Source organism: Trichomycterus rosablanca, chromosome 10 (assembly GCF_030014385.1).
Source record: "Trichomycterus rosablanca isolate fTriRos1 chromosome 10, fTriRos1.hap1, whole genome shotgun sequence".
NCBI lineage: Eukaryota > Metazoa > Chordata > Actinopteri > Siluriformes > Trichomycteridae > Trichomycterus > Trichomycterus rosablanca.
In genome coordinates, this window is record NC_085997.1 from 37,948,812 (window position 1) to 37,967,622 (window position 18,811).

An 18,811-nucleotide genomic window follows, 5' to 3' on the forward strand; every position below is an offset into this window, starting at 1 on the left:
TTATTACAGTAGTAGTAATAATATAAAATAATAAAATAATAATTATACAAATAAATAATAATATAATAGTATTATTAATAATAATAACAACTAATAAAAATTATATAATAGTAATAATAATAATAATTAATACAGCAAAATAGTATAATAATAATAATAAATAAACATAATATAATAATATTAATAATAATTAATACAACAAAATAATTTAAACATAATAACTAATAAACAATGTACAAAATAATAGTAATAATATCAATTATATTAATAATAATAGTAATAATAATTATTATAGTAGTTGTAATAATAATTATGATGATTATTATTGTTATTATTATTGTAATAAAATACTACTACTACTACTACTAATAATAATAATAATAATAATAACAATATAAACATGTGTAGCATATATAGAATTTGTAGACTATATGGCTGACAGTATGAGGGTGGCCTTCACAATAACCCCGACATATTAATGATGAGTGTTTTATGAGTTTTATTTATACACTGAATACACATTATTTCTATATTCCTCTTTCATTAATGTGTTCTTTAACCAGACGCTGGATGTACTACAGTGTCTCTGAGACTGTGATAAATATTTATGTACAAATACATAAGAGCCATACAAACATCATCACAAGTGTAGAGTAAATCCTGGTGGACAGAGAATCAAGGTTTAAATGTCCAAAAATATGTAAAACACAGTATTAATGTTATACCATTTCTAATTCATCCCAACAGTGTTCACTGGGATTGAGTCCAGGGTTCTGTGGAGGCCACTGGAGTTCCTCTCCTATAAATGATTGCATATCATTAATACAGTTCATCAGATACACCTGTCAGCGATGGGCGTGGCTAAAACACCTGGAGTAAACGTCTGTGAGCGGCGTCCACATACTTTTGATCACCTGCGTATGAAAAGCAGATGAGATGAAGTTTCAGGTACTATAGTTGCATGAAGGATGTAGGGCGGGTGATTAATGAAATCAATCAGTCGAGGTCGTGCAGGTTCGAGACACGCCAGGATGGATGGTTTGCAATGCAAATGAGAGGTAATACGCGCATTAGTCGCGGCGTGATGGCGCCGCCCGGGCCGATACGCTCACTCCGTTTCTGACAGAACCAGCGGGGATCAGAAATGCTGAGAGTGCACTTCAGAAAACCAGTGTGAAGGAAAGGAACGACGGCTGCAGAAAGTAAAATAACCACCATCCATATTTAATCTTCATTGGGATATTTAACCTGGTCAGGGGTCAGAAAATCAAATCCGGGGTACAAACCTGGACAGTCCACAGCAGACCTCACACCCATCGGGGGTCAAATTCAATCAGTCAACCCTCTACGAGCTGCTGGAGGCTGGGAATAAACCACATTACCTGAAGGAAATGCATATTCACAGGGAGAACATACCAATCACCTCAGAGAAAGAGAGACAGTGACCGGACCCAAGGTCCATACCCTGTTTCCAGAAACCCAAAACCATGGCATTGTGCAGGAAACCTCAAGGAAACCCACGTGGACACAGGGAGAACATACCAATCACCTCAGACACCTCTCAGATCCAAGGTTCAAACCCAGGTTCCTACAACCATGGCTTTGTGCAGCACCAACACTACATACTGTACCACTGTGATGCCCTATATGTTCATGTACATGTGGAGAACATACCAATCACCTCAGACACCTTATAATTGGATGATGTTCATGTTTCTAAATAATAAGAAGCTGGGGTCCGAGCCAGAGGGTTAGGGGCCTTGCTCAAGGGCCCATCAGCCCAACAGTGGCTGTACGGCAGAGGCAGGATTCGAACCCACAACCTTCTGTTCTACAGCCCAAAGCTCCACCCACCAGGCTCCTGTCCCATACTGTCCGAGGGCCTCAAGGGACAGCACAAAAGCAACCAGTCCACCTTCTTCATGGTTTTAAATAAGAAACCAAAGGACCTGAAGGAAAGCAGCTTCTGGAGAACATGTTAAACTCCTCACAGACGGTGGTGAGGGTTGAACCCAGGATTCCACCCTCTTACATCCTCAAACATTCATATCTAGTCGCAATTTAATTCAACGGATCAAAATAATCTGTGTTTGTGAAAGGTGGGAAAATAACTTAACCAGAAGAAGCACATGGACACAGGAAGAACATGCCAAACTCCTCACAGACGGTGACTTAAGATGAGGTTCGAACCCATGCTTAGCACTACCCGCTGAGCCGTCCTGATTTTGAACCCTTTAAAAAAATTACGTATATATACAGGGTGGCTCGGTGGGTAGCACTATACCCAGACAAGTGGGTTTAAATCTCCAAAACCCGCAGCAGTCATGCTGAGCGCCCACAGACGGGGTCCGAGGAGGGACGAGCCACAAACCGCTGACAGGGTGCTCAGTCTACGAGTCTGAGCGGCGCATTCACATGAGAAGCGGCAAAACCACTTTTGCGCCAACTGTGTCGTTCTTTCTCATGGAGTGTGGTGGTGCTGCTTAGCTTGCCTTTAAACCGGTTTGACGTTGACCTTTTCAAAGCTCCTCCAATGAGACGAACTGTTTGATACGAGGCAGTAAAAGCGACTCAGGCCGTACCAACAAAACCTAACGTGACTTACTGTAGTAAAACAGCGAGTGAGGAATGTGATTAGTGGAGGAACTTATGAGCAGTAATAATGAAGAGAAGTTTAGTGCTCCTGTCTCCTTCTTTTACTACATTAAACCACGTTAAGCTTTATTTTCAACCAGAAGCGTTTTAGACTCTGGGAGGAGCTGATTCTGATTCTCACCATTTCTCAGAAGCTGGAGCTGTAACACAAGTTTAAAAGTGAAACAGGGAGGAAAATCCAGATAAACACAGATACACATGGAGCTGTAACCCTGGATCTGACGCTTATTCCACACCAATGCAGATTCAGCTCAGATTCACACGCTGATGACGTTTTACTGCATTTATCCATGTGAATGCACCCTAAAGATTTCTTACTTTAGTTTCAAGTAAACAAAAGTCCGAGGATACAAATCTGGTGAAACCTTGAAACCTGAAAATATGATGCTATAGAACGTTAGTAAGTTCAGGTTAGTTCTCAGCTTAAGTGTTTAGTAAAGAGGTGATGGGTGCCCATATGGCGCAGCGGGATATTCCGCTAGCACACCAGCACCGACTTTCTGAACTCTTCGCTTCGAAACTCGGTGTTGCCACCGGTCGGCTGGGCGCCATCTGGCGGGCATAATTGGCAGTGCCTGCATCAGATACTAATTGGCCACTGTATCTGCAGGGTGGGGGCCGGACTATGTGTGGGTGGGTGTCTCTTCATACACTGTGTAAGGACCCTGATTGGCAGAAGAGACGCCTGTGCAGAGTGCAGGGGCGAGAAGAGGAGGGCTGTACATATTTTTGGGAAGAGGCGTGTACAGCGACGTGCTCTCCTCTAATGCAATCTGGTATCTCTCAGCAGCGGAAGACAAAATTGAGTCGCTACATCGGGAGGAAAATGGGGAGAAAATGCATAAAAAAAACTAAAAAAAGAGGTGATAAGGGTCTTTAATCGACTTTTAAAGACAGCGAGAGACTCAGATGTTCAGACAGACAGGGGAAGTTCAGTCCACCACTTGGGTGCAGGTACAGAGAAGAGCCTTGATGCGTCTTCCTCGAGTCCTGGGTGGAGGGTCAAGACGAGCAAGACTAGTAACTCGGAGGCTGCGTGGTACAGAGAGGGGTATGATGTGGTCTCTAAGGTAGCATTTTTGGCTTTGTAGGCGAACATCAGTGTTTTAAACTGAATTTGGGCAGCTACAGGAAATCTAAAAGTAGAACGATGCACCTCTCAACATCCAGACGCTGAAGGACCTGCTGGAAACCACTGGATTCCAACCCTTGGGCAAGAACACTTTAGGAAAACCCAAACCAAACTTCTAAAGGAGTTTGTGGAAAAATGTGTTCAGATCGTTTTATCTAAAAAAAAAAAAACAGTAGCAGAATTCATTGAAATCCACGACTGAGCGGGAAGTGTTTACAGTCTCGTTTGTAGCTCTTCCCGCTTTAATGGTTGATAAAAGGGTTTTAAATATGATGAAAAACGCCTCTGATAGCGTCTCGTCCTAATGGACTGTTGAACTGCGGCTCGTTCATCACATCACGCTCCGATAAACAAGCTGAAATGGAAATTAATGCCACCGCGCGTCCGTATAGAAATGATACATTAATACAGTATAGAACTCACAGCGGGCGGGGCAGATCTAATTCAGTCAGAATAAGGAACCTGAAAAAGAGAATATAAATGCTTTCTAACCCACTTTTCTCTCCGTTTAGTCATCTCCATTTCCCTTTATTATCAGTAATGTGAGAATAAAAATAACTTATAAAAATAATATAGTATAAAATAATAACAATAATATAAATGCTTTCTAACCCACTTCTCTCCCCGTTTAGTCATCTCCATTTCCCTTTATTATCAGCAATGTGAGAATAAAAATAACTTATAAAAATAATATAATAGTATAAAATAATAACAATAATATAAATGCTTTCTATCCCACTTCTCTCTCCGTTTAGTCATCTCCATTTCTCTTTATTATCAGCAATGTGAGAATAAAAATAACTTATAAAAAAAATATAACAATATAGAATAATAATAATATAAATGGTTTCTAACCCACTTTTTGCTCAGTTTAGAGAAAACTTTGATCTCCATTTCCCTTTATTATCAGTAACATGATAATAATAATAATAATTATAATAATAATAATAAAATACTAATATAATAGAAATTATAGCAGTATAATAGAATAATAATAATAATAAGTAATAAAATAAACATAAGATAAAAATATCAGATATTAATAATAATAATCATAATAATAATAACTAACAAAAATAATACAATAATAATAATAACAGCAGTAACTATTGTAATAATAATAATATAACAGGTTTCTAACCCACTTTTCTCTCCGTTTAGTCATCTCCATTTCCCTTTATTATCAGTAATAATAATAATAACTAATAAAAACTAATATAAAAGTAATAATATCAGTTATATTAAAAATAAAAGTAATTTTTTATAGTAGTGCTAATAATAATAATAATAATAATAATAATAATAATAATAATAATAATATAAATGGTTTTATTATATAAATGGTTTCTAATCCACTTTTCTCTCAGTTTAGTCATCCCCATTTCCCTTTATAATTAGTAATGTGAGAATGACAATAATATAATAGTAATAAAAGCAATAGTAACCATAATAACGACAATAATGATTGTAGTATTAATAATAATGATTAATACAACAAAATAATAGAACAATAATAATAATAAGTCATAAAAAAACATAATATCATAGTAATATCAGTTATCTTAATAAAAAATATTTAAAAAAATATAAAAAATAATTAATATTGATGTAATAATGATAATAATAAAAATAATAATGGTTTATAACCCAATTTTTGCTCAGTTTAGTCATCTCCATTTCCCTTTATTATTGGTAATAATAATAACAAATTAAAAATAATATAATAGTAATAATAGCAATAATAATAACAACAATAATGATTGTAGTAGTAGTAATAATAATAATAATATTAAAATAATAATATAATAGTAATAATAATAACAATAATAATTATTGTAGTTGTAATAATAATAAAAATTTAAAACTATATTATATTTAAAATAATGATTAATACAACAAAATAACAGAATAATAATATAATATAAAAATAAACACAATATAGTAGTAACAAAATTAAAAATACAAAAATATTATAGTAATGATAATAATAATATAAATGGTTTTTAATCCACTCAGTTTAGTCATCTCCATTTCCCTTTATTATTAGTAATAATAATAATAATAACTAGTAAAAAGTAATTTAATACTAATAATAGTAATAATAATAATAATAATAATAACCATAATAACGACAATAATTATTGTAGTATTAATAATAATAAAAAAACATATTATATTAAACATAATGATTAATACAGATTAAACAAAATAATATAATAATAAATAATGAAAAATAAACATAATATAGTAGTAATAATGTCAGTTATATTAAAAATAAAAAAAATATTATAGTAGTAGTAGTAATAATAATAATAATTATTATTATAATATAATAATAATAACAATAACAATAACAATAACAATAATAATAATAATAATAATAATATTAATAATAATAATAATGGTATTATAATATTTATTTCTAACCCACTTTTTGCTCAGTTTTATCCTAAAAAATAATATAATAGTAATAATAGCAATAATAACCATAATAATGACAATAATTATTGTAGTAGTAATAATAATAATAATAATATATAATAATATTATTAATAATGATTATTAATACAACGAAATAATAGAATAATAATAATAAGTAATAAATAATAAACATAATAAAGTAGTAATAATATCAGTTATAATTATAATATAAATGGTTTCTAACCTACTTTTCCCTCAGTTTAGTCATCTCCATTTCCCCAACACACATCATGGTCATTTCTTCTCACCAGCCCATTTTGACCAAAAGAACTCTGTTACCCATTTTCCACCAACCAGGATCTGGCTCCATTCCGGTTCCCGAACTTGACTTTGAACCGGTTCTGAGGGGTTCCACCAAAAAAAGAGGTTCCAGAGAGTGAACTAGTGTTCTAATCTGGCACCACAGAATACTTGGTTTTTCAGCGCAAATCGTGACGTCATCTGTGAGCGTGTCACAGTGTTGAGGTTTGAGAAGCTGCTAAATCGTGTTTGCGCTGCACATTCATATTTTAAAGTCACCTGATCAAATTCTGATCCAGTTTGCCGCTGATATTTGCTGATATTTTCAAAGTGATGAACTGTGTGATATATAACGCGGTAAAAGTGACCCGGACAGAATAAACACTTAACGTTAAAAATAAAGCGTACCGTGGCTTATTGTACTAAAACACTGACAGATGAATTTGGGCAGTACAGAGCACTTATAACCAGTACAGAGCTCTTATAACCAGTACAGAGCGCTTATAACCAGTACAGAGCGCTTATAACCAGTACAGAGCTCTTATAACCAGTACAGAGTGCTTATAACCAGTACAGAGCGCTTATAACCAGTACAGAGTGCTTATTTCAGTACAGAGCGCTTATAACCAGTACAGAGCGCTTATAACCAGTACAGAGCACTTATAACCAGTACAGAGCTCTTATAGCCAGTACAGAGCGCTTATAACCAGTACAGAGTGCTTATTTCAGTACAGAGCGCTTATAACCAGTACAGAGCGCTTATAACCAGTAGAGAGCACTTATAACCAGTACAGAGCTCTTATAACCAGTACAGAGCTCTTATAACCAGTACAGAGCGCTTATAACCAGTACAGAGCGCTTATAACCAGTACAGAGCACTTATAACCAGTACAGAGCACTTATAACCAGTACAGAGCTCTTATAACCAGTACAGAGTGCTTATTTCAGTACAGAGCGCTTATAACCAGTACAGAGCGCTTATAACCAGTACAGAGCACTTATAACCAGTACAGAGTGCTTATAACCAGTACAGAGCACTTATAACCAGTACAGAGCTCTTATAACCAGTACAGAGCACTTATAACCAGTACAGAGCTCTTATAACCAGTGCAGAGCTCTTATAACCAGTACAGAGCTTTTATAACCAGTACAGAGCTCTTATAACCAGTACAGAGCACTTATAACCAGTAATAACGGAGTAATTGAGTGTTTCTGTGTGGTACTGTTAGTACATTCAGCCATGTTACGCTTTATTTAGTTGAAGCTTTTTGTGGATTCAGAACCTGGAGCTGCAGAACCAGCACACGTGAAGTAAATCCAGTTAAACACAGATACATGTGGAGCTTTTAGACTGGGTTTGATGGTAATGTCACACTAATGTTTGTTTGTGTTGTGGAACTTTAATGATGTTTTATCACTCAAGCCGAGCGCTGAGCAAATCAGCTATTTACGCCGAGAGTCGCAGTGAGAGGGAAGCGCAAAACACTTCTCACATCAATGAACTAAAGAAAACAACAACAGAGACAAACACGTCACGTCTTCTTATCACCGACAGCTGATCGATGCTTTTTACATAAAAACAAACATCTGTAACAGCAGCACAAATCCCCACAGATAATCTACACACTCCATCATCATGTTACTCTTTACTTTCGTTGTGTAACGCCCACCGTTGATGACGCAGCTTGGTTCCCAAAAACGGGTGAAAACGCGGCTCGGTTCTCGACAAAACACCAAGGTTCAAAGAAACATGAACAGAACCGGTTCAAGAACCAGAACCAGAGTTCTTTTGGTGGAAAAGCGCTAAGTGAGACTAACGGTGAATCGTTTTTGTTTACAGATGTTCAGTTACATGAGTGAAGAGAAAATTAGCAGCCACATAATCGATGTTTAGTGTGTCAGTATTCGTATACGCACACAAAACTGAACATTATAATTTTTAACTTTATTTATATATTTTATATTGTAAACTTTACAGCAAACGGATGTTTACAGTTCAAAACCGAACAACCAAAATCAAGTTTGCGAACCAGAAGGTCGAATGGTCGAAAAGGGCTAACGGAGAGCCGAACCATGTACGAAGGATCGCACTGTGCTCTTAAGCTGTCGCCTCGACCTGGTCTGACCCCCCCATCCTCAGGAACAGCCTGTGTCTGTTGGTCTGTTGTTCACCTGCCCAGGGGCCACACCCAAACAAGATAAATAAATAATAATAATAATAATATCACTAAATATATGTACATACATGTAAAGAAACACCAGCGAGTAAATAATATTCCTGACATTTGTAACCGAGGCCGAGCAAAACCGCGACATCAAAACAAACGATACGTGAAGAACATCCATCACTGTCAGGATACACAAACCACACACACACACACACACACACACACACACACACACACACACACACACACACATGAATAAAACCAGATTTGCATGGATCTGGTCAGTGAGCAGAATTAGAAAGCAGGTGCACAATCACGTGATACCTGTATAGAAAATAAAATCACGATATGATCGAAAGTATGTGGACACCATTCCAAATGACTGAGTTCAGGTTCAGGTGTTTCAGCCAAGCCCTCTGCTAACCCCCCAAACCCTGTTTTTGTGTGAATGTGACCAACTGTGTTTATTTTGTGGGTTTATTTATTTATTAGGATTTTTAACATCATGTTTTACAATTTGGTTACATTCATGACAGGAACGGTAGTTACTCATTACACAAGATTCATCAGTTCACAAGGTTATATCAAACACAGTCATGGACAATTTTGTATCTCCAATTCACCTCAGTTGAACATCTTTGTACTGTGGGATGAAACCCACATAGACACGGGGAGAACATGCAAACTCCACACAGAAAGGACCCTGACCACTCCACCTGGGAATCAAACCCAGGACCTTCTTGCTGTGAGGCGACAGTGCTACCCACCGACCCACCATGCCACATTTTGTGATTTAAACCAGCATTTTTCAAACCCTGGATTGCGACCCTTGGGTGGATAGTGTATGTACCCTAACCCTATGTACCCTAACCCTAACCCTAACCCACCGAACCACCATGCCACATTTTGTTCCTTTTAAACCAGTGTTTTTCAAACCCTGGGTTGCGACCCTTGGGTGGATTGTGTATGTACCCTAACCCTATGTACCCTAACCCTATGTACCCTAAACCTAACCCACCAAACCACCATGCCACATTTTGTGGGTTTTAACTGGCATTCTTCAAACCCTGGGTTGCGACCCTTGGGTGGATCGTGTATGTACCCTAACCCTAACCCTATGTACCCTAACCCTAACCCACTGAACCACCATGCCACACTTTGTGGGTTTAAACTAGCATTTTTCAAACCCTTGGGTGGATCGTGAGCCAAAAAAATGGGACACAGAGAAAAATACTAATAATTAAATACACTAATTGAACTAATTGGACACAAAATGAACTTGTACACGAACATCCCCTTGTGGAGACTTTACGTTACATCTTGTAAACCACAGTGGGACCAGATCACCACCATTTCGTTTTGATGAATTGTTTGTGTTGCCTGGGTTGCGGTAAATACATGGATCCTTCACACGTTCCTGTATTTTTGCGATTCCTTCAGGTGCTCTGGTTTCCTCCCACCTCTCAAAAACATTCAGATGGTGGACTGGTTACGGAACACTGGTCCTATGTGTGAGTGAGGGCTGGATGCTCTATCCAGGATGTTTTCCTGCCTCGTACCCAGTGGTTCTAACCAGTTCTGTGGTGAAACCACCACGTCCCACCACGTTATCCCATTATTTATTTCCACCACCACTCACGTTGTTTAATCTCTCCACATAAACCAGACTGTTTATCCACGTCCGTGGCTGCTGGGTTTTTAGAAAGACCCCTCAGGAGGGTAGCACTCGGGAAACTAAACCCAGTTCGGCTCCCAAACTCACGTTCATGATTAAAAAATAAAACGGTTTGACTGTTTGATGAAATCTTATGCAGGATGTGTGTGCTCAGTCCCAAACCATGTATTGATTAAACTCTTTAAATAGCTCGTCTACAGGACACCAAGCCTCAGTTCTGGGGTCAGTCCGTCCGAAATGACCACAGACCTCTGACAAGTCACGGTCATCTGTTTAAACACACAAACTCGCCTAACAGACGTAACGGAAACCTGTCAGATCAGATATTTAAAGATGCAGGAGAGAAAAACTGTGTTTAATAGAAGAGGATATGAAAGATATTAAGTATGATAACTACTCTCTTTAGAATGGAAGTCCTGCAAAGATCACACCAAGAGCAATACCATCTTAAAAGGTTTTAAAAATCATTTGAATTTGCTTAAGTCTGTGTCTATTTATTCATTTATTTAATATTTCTCAATATTCCAATTAATCCATCATTCCTAACTGCTTCATTGTGGTCAGGGTTGCAGTGGGTGGGTTGTTTATATGTATGAAAGTACAAAGTTGAGACGTGTTCTGTGTTTCTGGCTCGTCTTGAACTTCCTCTCATGACTAAAGGAACACAGGGCTCAAGATACTGAGTACTTATACTGCATTCACCCACCCCAATTATTTTGTTCCCCAGATTTACCCCCCAGTCTAGTCATGTCCAGTTCCTCTACTGCTGCTGACCTCCACTCCTGACCGAGGAGAGCCCCGTGTGCAGTTCTGACCACTTCTTTTCACCTGCATGAGGTGGGTTCATACAGAGATCCGTATCATGCACGGATGTGGAACCTGTACATCGTCAGTCATTGTCCGTGTAGGCCCCTGGCTGACTGTTAGCAGAGCTGAGATTCAAACTTACAAGCTCAAGATGTCAGTTCTGGTGGGCTCCTTGTCCCAGCTGATGAGAAGCACCCCCATGGCATGATGCTGCCACCACCATGTTTCACTGTAGGCATGGTTTAGCCAGGTGATGTGCAGTTCCTGCTTTTCACCAGACAGGGTGTTTGCTGTTCTGCCCGAACAGTACGGATTAGAGAATCTGTCTCCTCCGTCACCAAAGTCCTTTACATGCCGTTAAACTCCTCTTACTGAACAGTGTAAGTCTTTTTTTTTTTGCGTTTTTCCCCAATTTTCCTCCCAATCCAGTTGAATCCAGTTACCCAATTGCATTGCGCTTCTTCTCTTGCTGCTGACCTTCACTACTGACTGAGGAGAGCCGTAAATAACACACCCCCCCTCCGCCACGTACATGAGGTGGGTTCTGTATCGTGCACAGAGAGTCAAGCACTGATCTCCATTATCTCCCGTCTCTGTGCAGCACCATCGATCAGCCAGCAGAGGTGAGAATTGCAGCAGTTATGAGGAATCCCCTCTGACACCCTCCCTACGAACGAGCTGATCATGCCAGCCAGGAGCAGAGCTGAGATTCAAACTCGCGAAGTTTATTCCATCATCAGGGTGCCAGTACTTTTTCCCCACTATCATTTTAATTAACATTTATCATTTTAATAACATAGTTTTGAGTTTATAAATTCATCCTTTTTTGTTTAATTGTATAAGTACATTGTCTGGCTCATCTGGAACTACCAGCGAGGATTTATCAGGGCTCTTATGAGGGACTCATCGGGAGCTGAATAATTCTGAGTTTACAGAGTTTATCGCAAATTGCGAACAAAGAAAGCCGGACAAAAAACAAGTGCAATAGTAATAATAATACGACTAATAATAATAATAATAATAATATGACTAATAATAATAATAAGACTAATAATAATAATAATAATAATAATATGACTAATAATAATAATAAGACTAATAATAATAATAATAATAATAATATGACTAATAATAATAATAATAATAACAATAATAATAATATGACTAATAATAATAATAATAAAACTAATAATAATATTAATAGTAATATGACATAATAATAATAAGAGTAATAATAATAATAAGAGTTATAATAATAATGACTAACAATAATAAGACTAATAATAATAAGACTAATAATAATAATAATAATAATAAATGAATAATAAATATTAATAATAATAATAAGAGTAATAATAATAATAAGAGTTATAATAATAATGACTAACAATAATAAGACTAATAATAATAATAATAAGACTAATAATAATAATAATAATAATAATAAATGAATAATAAATATTAATAATAATAATAAGACTACGGATAACAAACACACTAATAATAAATGAATGAGGGTTGAATAATTTTGATTGTAGCTGTAAGTACTTCTGTAACAGCACCCAGATAAATGAATGAATGAACTTTTCTTGCCACCTTTAAATGACGACTGAAGACCTTTTTAAGTATTTTAGTATAAACCCGCCCTGCACTTAATGACGTGTATAAAACTACTTTCTGTTCGCTACACAATCGGTTAAACTTCTCGTTTTTAAGACAAACGTGTGTGTGTGTGTGTGTGTTTGTGTTTGTGTGTTTTGTTCCACATTATCGTTCTGGGCCAGTTTATTTCTCTTCCTTTTATCCATCCATTTTATTTTCATCTTCAGGAAATCACATTATTGCTCTGTGTGTGTTGGCTGAAAGCGCTTGGTGATGGTTTTGTTTTCGCACCATGAATTGATTAGTGTAGCGTGACAATCGTCAGCGCCGACAGACGCGCGGAGGAAAACTCGATTTCCTGCGTGGCGTGACGGGTAGAACTCCGCCAGGGCTCCAGAACTGTGCTGGCGAGACAATGACAGTTCCATAAAGCGGTGTTTGTACGAGGAAACGTAAATAACAAACAAAGTGGGCTGTGTTCCAAACCGCACCACTAGTGTACTAAATAGCGTCCTGAAATAGTTCAAAACCACAAATTCATACTATCTAGCAAGTCGCATTAGCAATAAGCATTAACCACAAACTGTGGTCACAATTTAACGGAATGGGAATCCTCCTGTCCAGCAGAGGTCACCAGAGTTTACAGGGAAATAAATACATCCAGATTGGGACAGTGCGATTAGAGATGAGGGCAAATTATACTCATGAACCTTAAATCTATTGACCCCACGTGTCCTGTGCATGCGGCAATACTGTCCTGGAAGAGACCACTCCCATCAAGATAGAGGTGTTTTACATATATAGGTATTCAGACCCCATCACAGGACTTGATTTTGGATGGATGTAATGGACGTTTGTACCATTGATGTACACATAATTGCCAGAAGGTTGCCCGTTCAAATGCTACAGCCCGTGGGCAGCGTCCTTTGACCACTGATGAAGGTCTAGAAGATGACCGACTCAAACAGCAGCAATAGATGAGCGATCGTTTCTGACTTTACATCTACAAGGTGGACCGACTAGGTAGGCGTGTCTAATAGAGTGGACAGTGAGTGGACACGGTATTTAAAAACTCCAGCAGCGCTGCTGTGTGTGATCCACTCATACCAGCACAACACACACTAACACACCACCACCATGTCAGTGTCACTGCAGTGCTGAGAATCATCCACCACCTAAATAATACCTGCTCTGTGGTGGTCCTGTGGTGGTCCTGACCATTGAAGAACAGCATGAAAGAGGGCTAACAAAGCATGTAGAGAAACAGATGAACTACAGTCAGTAATTGTAGAACTACAAAGTGCTCCTATATGGTAAGTGGAGCTGATAACATGGACAGTGAGTGTAGAAACAAGGAGGTGGTTTTAATGTTATGGCTGATCGGTGTATAATATATATAAAGTATAAAGATTATAAAAGGATGCGGCTGTTGGTGGGTGTGTTAGTATGAAAGTACTTTTGCTTTGTCATTGTTTATTGTTAAACGTCCTGTCTTCCTCACACACACACACACGCACACACGCACACACACACACGCACTCACATTAATCAAATCGGTCAGGGGCACTTGAGCTTCATGTAGTGTACAGAGGGTCTCACACGCCCCGCTGTTCCTTATAAAAGCGCCGTGTTTACTGTCCGTGTTAGCAAGATCGGCCTAATTAGCGTCACCTGGAGCGCCTTTACTCAGGAGACGTAGCAAAACACACCAGCTTAACAACACACACCTACATGTTACTCTACGGCCTGTTTTACAGAGCGCTGCTTTATAAACACACACTAAACAACCAAACGTTCTTATACTGAAGGTGAAGGTGTGTGAATGTGTGTATGTGTGTGTGTATGTGTGTCTGCCCTGCTATGGACTGCCGCCCCGTCCAGGGTGTTACTGTGTGCCTTGCGCCCATTGAAAAGCTGGGATAGGCTCCAGCACCCCCCCGCGACCCTGACTGGATAAGCGGTCAAGAAAGTGAGTGAGTGAGTGAGTGTCAGACACACCTATTGTTATAATTTATCAACCATTTAATCCTGGTCAGGGTCGCGGCAGGTTCGGTTCTACTACGTTCTACTAGGAAACACTGTCGGCCATCCCTCCCCCCTCAGACACAGCCAGTCATGTCTGTATGAGACCTGTACCCTCATCCCAGTTGCTAACAGGTGTATAAGATGTGTCCACTTTATTTAATGCATTTATCCCCCTTTTTCTGCTGCTGGAGACCCCGATGATGTCCAAGGAGGGTATATTCACCAGACACGCCCTCCCTCCGATGTGAATGCAGGCCACCAATCCCTTCATACTCTCCCATAACAGAGACACCCCCCGATCTCCACGTTCCTCCACTTCTGTACAGGCACCTCGGGCTACTAACCAGGGTCCTTACACAGCCTCGAAGACCCCGCCCACTTTTTTTATTTTAGTCCAGTCTTTTCCCACCCAGCAGACTAGTGCCCGATTTTGTCTGCTGCACTATCCGCACTGCCAGTTGTGCCTGCTAGGGGGCGCCCAGTTGAATTCAAGTTCAGAGACCCAGGCAACACAATGCATCTTACTCTCTCTATACAAGATGTAACATGAAGCTTCCACAAGGGGGCGTTCATGTACACTCACTCACTTTCTTAACCACTTATCCAATCAGGGTCACGGGGGGTGCTGCAGCCTATCCCAGCTTTTCAATGGGCGCAAGGCACACAGTAACACCCTGGACGGGGTGCCAGTCCATCGCAGGACACACACACACACACACACACACACACCCATTCACCTATAGGGCAATTTAGTGTCTCCAATTAATCTGACTGCATGTTTCTGGACTGTGGGAGGAAACCCACGCAGACACGTGGAGAACATGCAAACTCAACACAGAAAGGACCCGGACCGCCCCGCCTGGGGATCGAACCCAGGACCTTCTTGCTGTGAGGCGACAGTGCTACCCACCGAGCCACAGACAAACAGAACCCAACAGACAGAATTCACGCCCGAACTTGAAGGGACTTGAACCCTGGACCCTCAGATTCAAAGTCTGATGCTCTACCGACTGAGCAATCCAGGCTTCAATGCCATCAACCTATTTACCAAAGTTCAGTTGGTTAAGGACCCCTTAAAGGACAAAACGACGTCCCTAAAGACCCAGTTTGACCAGTTTGGTGTGGCAGAACTCCAGTAGCATGAGTTACAACGAAATTAATTACAAAATCCGACTGTGAGCCACAAATATTCCCTTCCTCTGGCGCTCATCCATCATCCTGTCCGTCTATCAGCTCCCATCAGAGAACAGAAAGCTGTAAATGATCTGCTGTCACATCATTTCTCTCTTTGTTCCTGTAAAGCGTCGCCTAAAACCTCAGTGATCATGGATTCCTTTAAGAAGCGATGATGGTGCTATAAAAACACACTGGAGTAGCCGTTAGCTCGACCACAGTCGGCGTGTTGATGGACTTTACAGCGCTCATGGGTTTGTGTATTCAGATGTAAATGGCTGTAGGTTGGCGTGCTGGGATGGCAGAGGGTTCACCACAACATTTTAATAGCTATTAATATCTCTTCCTTCTCACATGTGAGACTTATGACTGAAATTTGCTATTTAAAACGCGAGCATCCAACAGCCAGCAGAGCATTTCGGTAGATTCGGTTCCTGCGGGGTGCAGAGACCTGATCTCGACCTCACTAAACACCTGAAGGATGAATTGGAATGCTGACTGTGCGCCAGACCTTCTTGTTCAACATCAGTGCCTGACCTCACAAATTTCCCACACAGAGCAGGCGTAAATGACCACAGACACAATCTGAAATCTGATGAAAAGCCTTGATTAGTAGACTATGTTCTTGTAGTACAGTGGACTAAGTTCCTATAGTATAGTGGACTATGTTCGTATTGTATGGTCAACTAGATTCCTCTAGAATAGTGGACTATGTTCATAAGTATAGTCAACTAGATTGCTGTAGTATAGTGGACTATGTTCGTAAAGTATAGTCAACTAGATTCCTCTAGAATAGTGGACTATTTTTGTAAGTGTAGTCAACTAGATTCCTGTAGTATAGTGGACTATGTTGCTTTAGTGTAGTGGACTATGTTCTTGTAGTATTCTGGTCTACATTACTGTTGTATAGTAGACTATGTTCTTGTAGTAAAGTCAACCATGCTCCTGTAGTACAGTCAACTATGTTCCTGTAGTACAGTAGACTATGTTCCTGTAGTGTAGTGGACAATGTTCCTGTAGTATATTGGACTACGTTTCTGTAGTATACTGGACTATGTTCCTGTACTATAGCGGACTACTTTCTTATAGTATAGTGGACTTTGTTTCTGTAGTATAGTGGACTATGTTTGTATAGTATAGTCAACTAGATTTCTGTAGTATAGTGGACTATGTTTCTGTAGTATTGTGGGCTATGTTATTGTAGTATAGTGGACTACATATCTGTTGTATAATGAATTATGTTCTTGTAGTATAGTGAACAATGTTCCTGTAGTATAGTGGACTTTGTTCCTGTAGTATAGTGGACTATGTTACTGTAGTATTGTGGACTTAATTCCTGTAGTATAGTGGACTATGTTACTGTAGTATTGTGGACTTAATTCCTGTAGTATAGTGGACTATGTTACTGTAGCATTGTGGACTAAGTTCCTGTAGTATAGTGGACTATGTTACTGTAGCATTGTGGACTTAATTCCTGTAGTATAGTGGACTATGTTACTGTAGCATTGTGGACTAAGTTCCTGTAGTATAGTGGACTATGTTACTGTAGCATTGTGGACTCAGTTCCTGTAGTATAGTGGACTATGTTCCTGTAGTATTGTGGACTATGTTACTGTAGTATAGTGGACTTTGTTCCTGTAGTATAGTGGACTATGTTCCTGTAGTATAGTGGACTTTGTTTCTGTAGTATAGTGGACTATGTTTCTGTTGTATAGTGGACTGTGTTCTTCTTGTATAGTGGACTACTTTACTTTAGTGTAGCGAAAAACATTCCTGTAGTATTCTGGTTTACGTTACTGTTGTATAGTAGACTATGTTTTTGTAGTATAGGCAACTGTTCATGTAGTATAGTGGATTGCATTCCTGTAGTGTAGTCAACTTGATTCCTGTAGTATAGTGGACTACGTTTCTATAGTGTAGTTGACTAGATTCCTGTAGTATAGTGGATTATGTTACTGTAGTATAGTGGACTACTTTCTTGTAGTGTAGTGGACTACTTTCCTGAAGTATAGTGGACTATGTTCCTGTAGTGTAGTTGACTAGATTCCTGTAGTACAGTAGACTATGTTCCTGTAGTATAGTGGACTACGTTCCTGTATTAAAGTGGACTATGTTCTTGTGGTGTAGTCGAGTAGATTCCTGTAGTAAAATCGACTAGATTCCTGAAGTATAGTGGATTGCGTTCTTGTAGTATAGTGGACTACTTTCTTGTAGTGTAGTGGACTAAGTTCCTATAGTATAGTGGACTAAGTTCCTATGGTATAGTGGACTACGTTCCTGTAGTATAGTGGACTACATTCCTGTAGTATAGTGGATTGCGTTCTTGTAGTGTAGTGGACTATGTTCCTGTAGTATTCTGGTTTATGTTACTGTTGTATAGTAGACTACATTCCTATAGTATAGCGGACTACGTTCCTATAGTATAGCCAACTATGTTCCTGTAGTACAGTAGACTATGTTCCTGTTGTATAGTGGACTATGTTCCTGTAGTGTAGCCGACTAGATTCCTGTGGTACAGTGAACTATGTTCCTATAGTATAGTCGACTAGATTCCTATAGTATAGTCGACTATGTTCCTATAGTATAGTCGACTAGATTTCTGTAGTATAATCAACTAGATTCCTGTAGTGTAGTGGACTATGTTCCTGTAGTATTCTGGTTTATGTTACTGTTGTATAGTAGACTATGTTCCTCTTGTATAGTGGACTATGTTCCTGTAGTAAAGTGGACTATGTTCCTGTAGTATAGTCGACTAGATTCCTATAGTATAGTCGACTAGATTCCCGTAGTATAATCAACTATATTCCTGTAGTATAGTGGACTACGTTCCTGTAGTATAGTGGACTACATTCC

General features: G+C 38.8%; 1 protein-coding gene and 1 non-coding gene across 2 annotated transcripts in view; both read right to left on the minus strand.

Moving 5' to 3' along the window:
- LOC134322125 (cadherin-10-like) overlaps window positions 1–8,949 on the minus strand; it is a 33,616-nt gene extending 24,667 nt beyond the window's left edge. The window contains exon 1 of the mRNA XM_063003994.1: window positions 8,908–8,949. Within this exon, the coding sequence (XP_062860064.1) occupies window positions 8,908–8,949 (42 nt within the window). The remainder of the gene's footprint in view (window positions 1–8,907) is intronic.
- Window positions 8,950–15,733: 6,784 nt separating this feature from the next.
- trnaq-uug (transfer RNA glutamine (anticodon UUG)) lies at window positions 15,734–15,810 on the minus strand. The gene has a single exon. It is a non-coding gene; the product is annotated as a tRNA-Gln (tRNA).
- Window positions 15,811–18,811: the final 3,001 nt, after the last annotated feature.